Source organism: Berghia stephanieae, chromosome 5, assembly GCF_034508935.2.
Source record: "Berghia stephanieae isolate SIO BIC M18660-M18661 chromosome 5, UCSD_Bste_1.3, whole genome shotgun sequence".
Lineage (NCBI taxonomy): Eukaryota > Metazoa > Mollusca > Gastropoda > Nudibranchia > Aeolidiidae > Berghia > Berghia stephanieae.
Genome location: NC_088364.1, coordinates 32,949,505 through 32,954,504, shown reverse-complemented (window position 1 = coordinate 32,954,504; position 5,000 = coordinate 32,949,505). Strand labels below are relative to the sequence as shown.

Here is a 5,000-nt window from a genome sequence, read left to right as displayed (position 1 = left end):
TGAAAAGTAGCAAAAATCTCTAGGATTGAGTGAGTTAAGCGAGATAAGTTCATATCAGCGACATCTATAGGGTATATGAAGTCCTAGGTTCATATGCTAATGTAAAGAAAGCACACTCTAAGAGAGAGAGAGATAATTGTGTGCTTTGTAAAACTGAATCTTTCTCCCCTGCTTACTCCAAAAATGCAAGTGTGTGCTAGTTTTGTTTTTCTTTGTCATCGAACCCTCCATCCATAAGCCTAAGTCAGCTATATAGTCTCAAGATGATAATTAAATGAATTAAAATATTAAGAAGAATTCTTTTGGGTTGTATGGTATATATAATATTATTCTATCTCAATAATCAAAATAATGTAGACACTCGATAGAAAAATGTATTTTCGTCTTTTTCCGTTTTATTCTCTTATCATGTTTTGCTCCTTTTTAAAAAATCAAGATATGCTTGTTACAGACTCCCTATCCAGCGTTGTAAATTCAAGGCACATATTGAAACCGGCATTTATCATTAATTTCATCACCTTTAATGAAGAAAGACAAAAGATTAATGACAATTTTGATTATTTTTTTCACATATCAAGAGGGCATTAACTATAAACTGAATGTAAAAATTTTTTGCAAAAATTATGAAATTACATAATCTCAAGTTTATTTACTGTATGCGTTAGCGAAGGTAATATTTTTTTCTATTCTGAAAAGAAAATTAAATAAATGAATAAAGAAATTGAAAAAAAATTATTCCTTATGATTTTAAATGTAATTTTTGGCATCTGCATATTTCCGACATAACCCACAGGTTAGGCAATGAGTATTTTTTTTTATTTGCTCGTTCATTGATATACAATACATACTACATATTCCCCCCCTTTTTTTTCCACTGAAGTTTTTTGCTTAGAAATAAAATATACATATGAAAAATGTTTTTGTGTTCGAGTCTATATATTGACAGCTTGTGGTCTAGTGGTATGAAAGTTGAATTGTAACTGGTTTGATTTCCTCTGCAGGTGGTGCAAATATAATTTCTTGACAACGTTACTTAACTCACATTTTCTCACCATACTCAGCTGTAAAATGAATACCAGGCCAGTAACAGCGTATTCTTTGTCCAAAAAAATTGTAATTGTGCCTTTCGATGTATGTCACTTGTAAAGCACTTAAATAGCGTTTAGGGGATATTGCTCTGTATAAAACCTCACGAAACTGGTTTGTTTTTAAGAGTTTACAGTGCTTGCAATACTTTTAGTTCATTTCAGCACCAGTTTTTTTTAAAAACCCAACTGGATTGCATTTCTATAGCTCTTGCCTTTCCCAAAATTAACATCATGTTCTTTCTTTTTAATTAATGGAACAGTGTACATTTTTAACAAATATGGTTGGATTTGCTACATTTTAGGTGCCAGTAGATTTTTTTTCTTGGTCAAAGACAATATTGCTGTACACCGGGCAGGCTAGGGTAAAGGGGAGACTGGGGGGGTGGCTTTAAATTTTATATCCATCTCGAACAAGATGAAGAAAATATTGAAAAGTGGTTTTCCAAAGGGCACAATATTGAGGTGTAATGACCGTCTCATACTCATACCCTCAAACATTCATGAGCTGTCAGATAATAATCGCATTGATTTTAAGATATAACATATTTATAATAATTGTTTAATGATGTCCTCTACATACCTAGGAGGTCCCAATAGCTCAGTTGATAGAGCACTCGCTTCACATGCAAGGGATTGAGATTGATCCCGGGTGCAGTTGAGATTTTTTTCACCAAGTAGTGATTGGGTAGCTGGGTCAATTAGATCCAGGGGGGAAAGAACTTTGCAATAGACTAGCATCCAGTCAAAAGGGTAACAAGCAATTGCTATTGTTCATTTCAAGTCATAGAAATTGGGACAAACTCTGGCTCCATGACTTTTTTTGTCTACATACCTTAGAAACTTGGTTGAAAATTTAAAAAACTGTTCCATATCTTGAATCTTATTATGCCCTATTACTGAAAAGGTACATAGTAGAGCACACTAATAAAAAAACACACTTGTAATTGTAATGAATTGACAAACACAGACATGAATTAATAATTTTTAATAATTAATGTGTTGGTATTTTTGAATCCTTATATATGTCATAAAAGAGATAAATTACTCATATATTTCAATGACATCTTTATCCCATTAGTTTTCATCAAATATCTGCACATTAGACTCAGACCCATATCCACCTATACATATTTGACTCGATTTGTGGAATAAATATGTATAATATCCAAGTCCAGTCATAATGCATCAGCTTAACATTGATTGTCCTCATGAATTTAAAAATTAATTCCTATCTATCCAGATGGATTCACATACAGGAAGCACAACTTTTAACATAAATAAATGAACAAAAATTAATATAACAGCTTTGAATTTTTTTAAAACACGGACTGCATCATATATAACCATGTATACAGCAGCATGAAAATCTCGAATACATGTAAATTCCCCATTCTCATCCCTCTATTTTCATCGTACTTGCAATATGAAAATCTCGAACAGTATCGAAGGCTAACACGGAAATCTAATAATAACGGACCTTAACTTTCGCATTTGTTGATAAAATCCTTAGGCCTTCTGTTTGTATTGAATGGAAACGAGAACTGCCATCACTCTCGATGTGTGTATGTGTACAACAGGCTCTGTCCCAACTTGTGCGAGATTTCTGTGCTGCACTGTATTCAGTAACACGCCTTGCAGGCTGACATGTGTGTCTTGAGCTCTGGAGTTATTTTGGATTTTTACTTGCTTATCTTTCGTTTTATCACTGGAATTTTATATCATACGAAATCCGATACAGCGGTGAACATTTTTATGGTAAAATCTTGAATTTTTAACAGTACGTCTTGGATATTTTTTATATTTACATGTCATTGTAATGCGCCAAGAGCCGGCACAATATAGCGGGATAATCTGCGCTTTTCGGGCCAATGACACAAACAATAAGATCAATAATCTAGACAGATGACAAAGGAATATTTGGCCATAATATTCATGTGTGTTCATTACTTTTTATAGTCCCCACTTCTAGAAGCTTCGTATTACTTGAACATAAATACATGAATGGCAGTATCACCATTTCATTGTCAGAGCATTATCAGACTTTTCAATTTCATGATATTGTGTATGTAGCATCTCTTTGGATTTTTCAGAACCTGCTCCTCCCAACCATTCTTGATACAACTGTGAAATTTGAGTCACTTCAAAAGGCACAATACTGGGTATATGTGCATAAGTCTCTTCCACAGCTTTCAGTCTCTCTTTCTGTGTTTCATCTCCTACCGGCCGAATCTGACCTCCACCGTTATTACAGCCAGATGGGCAAGCCATGATCTCCACAAAATGATAACTACACTTTCCTCGTTTCAATTTCTGAACAATGTTTTGAATGTTTCTGAAACCATAAGCAAGAGCAAATTTCAATGTTGGTTTGCCTTCACTTTCCACAATCACCTCTTGAAAATCTTGGTTGCTGTTAGATCAAAAGGAAATAAAATAAAAAAGAAATTAAAAGTGAAGAAGAAAAAATAAATGCTGTGCAAACTTAACAAATGTTGCAACTGATGACATTATATTAGGATTACTTTTATTTTCCTTCATCAACATGTTTGTTTCAAACATAGAATAAAAATGTTGTATAGATTGCGTTCCTAACAGTGATTTGAGATTTTTTTTTTTCAATTTTATAAAGCTTATAGATCAATGTCTTTTCATAAATTATGGAAGAAAAAAAAAAGGTCAATTCATACCGTAAAACTTTGTAGTCCAAATGGGAGATTTCTCTCCCATGAAGATTGGAGGCTGCATATCGTGCTATATGATCAAGGTATCCCCCTGAGCCTCCTCCCTTGTGACTGTACATCAAAGATCCACAACTTGAGGGTAAGCTGAAAAGAAGATCAAGGTGACTTATACAGGATGTCTTTTATTGGTGACAGATAAATCATTGAGATACAGTAAAATTTGAATACACCGAAATTCATTTTTTATTTTGGTTCTAGACATATTTTGGTCTAAGCATACCGACTAAAAAAAATAATAAATAAATAAATAAATTAAAAAATTTAAAAAAAACAAACATATATATATATATATATATATATATATATATATATATATATAATATATATATATATATAATATATATATATATATATATATATATATATGGTGAATTGGATTTTTTGTGATACTAACGCTGAGTAACCACTGGACCAACGTCATTAAATTTTGCATGGTGTTTTCAATTGACATGACGATGGTTTGTGTGTAATATGAGATCGATTAGACATCGTGATGATTTTATTGAAAACTCAGATTTGTTTCGGCAAATTCCATCGAAAACAGACGACATCATTTTTACCACACTCAAAGGGGCTGAGTTTGGGTCTGAGCGCAGTCAAGACATTTTTTTTTCCGACAACCCTGTCCACCCAGCAGTAGTTGAGTAGCAGAAATAGACTTTGCAATAGACTAGCATCCTAAGGATAGCAAGCAACTGTTATTGTCTGTTTCCTGTTACAGAAACCAGGATCAACTCCATTCCTTGGGCTCTGAAGAACATCTTAAATGATAGCAATGAATATAAATAAAGATACCAAAACACTTGCATTTCATCTGGTGATGAATCATCAACATCTTTAAGAGATGTTCCTTCCTTTTCAAGCATCTTTTCAACTTCTCCTGCAAATAAAATAAAATAATTTGAAATATATTTTGGTACATAGAGGTGACACACACACATACATTATATTATATATATATATATATATATATATATATATATATATATATATATATATATATATATATATATATATATCTGTCAAACACACACTAATATACACATCATCAACATCAACAAACATCATATATATATAATATATATATATATATATATATGTTTTCAAGAATACGGGTATCAATTTTCTACTGATCCCACACCAAATATTGCTAAGAGGTATTTTATACTCA

The 5,000-nt window shown here is 32.2% G+C and overlaps 2 protein-coding genes across 3 annotated transcripts in view; one reads left to right on the top strand and one right to left on the bottom strand.

Annotated features, from left to right (window-relative positions):
* The window catches only part of LOC144972777 (uncharacterized), a 15,155-nt gene extending 14,238 nt beyond the window's left edge, over positions 1–917 (top strand). Inside the window, exon 8 of the mRNA XM_078914398.1 lies at positions 1–917. This exon is cut by the window's left edge and continues 739 nt beyond it. The gene's annotated coding sequence lies outside the window, so the exon portion shown is untranslated.
* A 1,141-nt stretch (positions 918–2,058) lies between these two features.
* LOC144972776 (cytosolic Fe-S cluster assembly factor narfl-like) overlaps positions 2,059–5,000 on the bottom strand; it is a 21,319-nt gene continuing 18,377 nt past the window's right edge. For both annotated transcript variants that reach the window (XM_078914397.1, XM_078914396.1), the window contains exons 7-9: positions 4,637–4,709; positions 3,776–3,913; positions 2,059–3,498 (exon numbers count right to left, since the gene is read on the bottom strand). In XM_078914397.1, the coding sequence (XP_078770523.1) occupies positions 3,099–3,498; positions 3,776–3,913; positions 4,637–4,709 (611 nt within the window). In that variant the 3' untranslated portion in view covers positions 2,059–3,098. The remainder of the gene's footprint in view (positions 3,499–3,775; positions 3,914–4,636; positions 4,710–5,000) is intronic.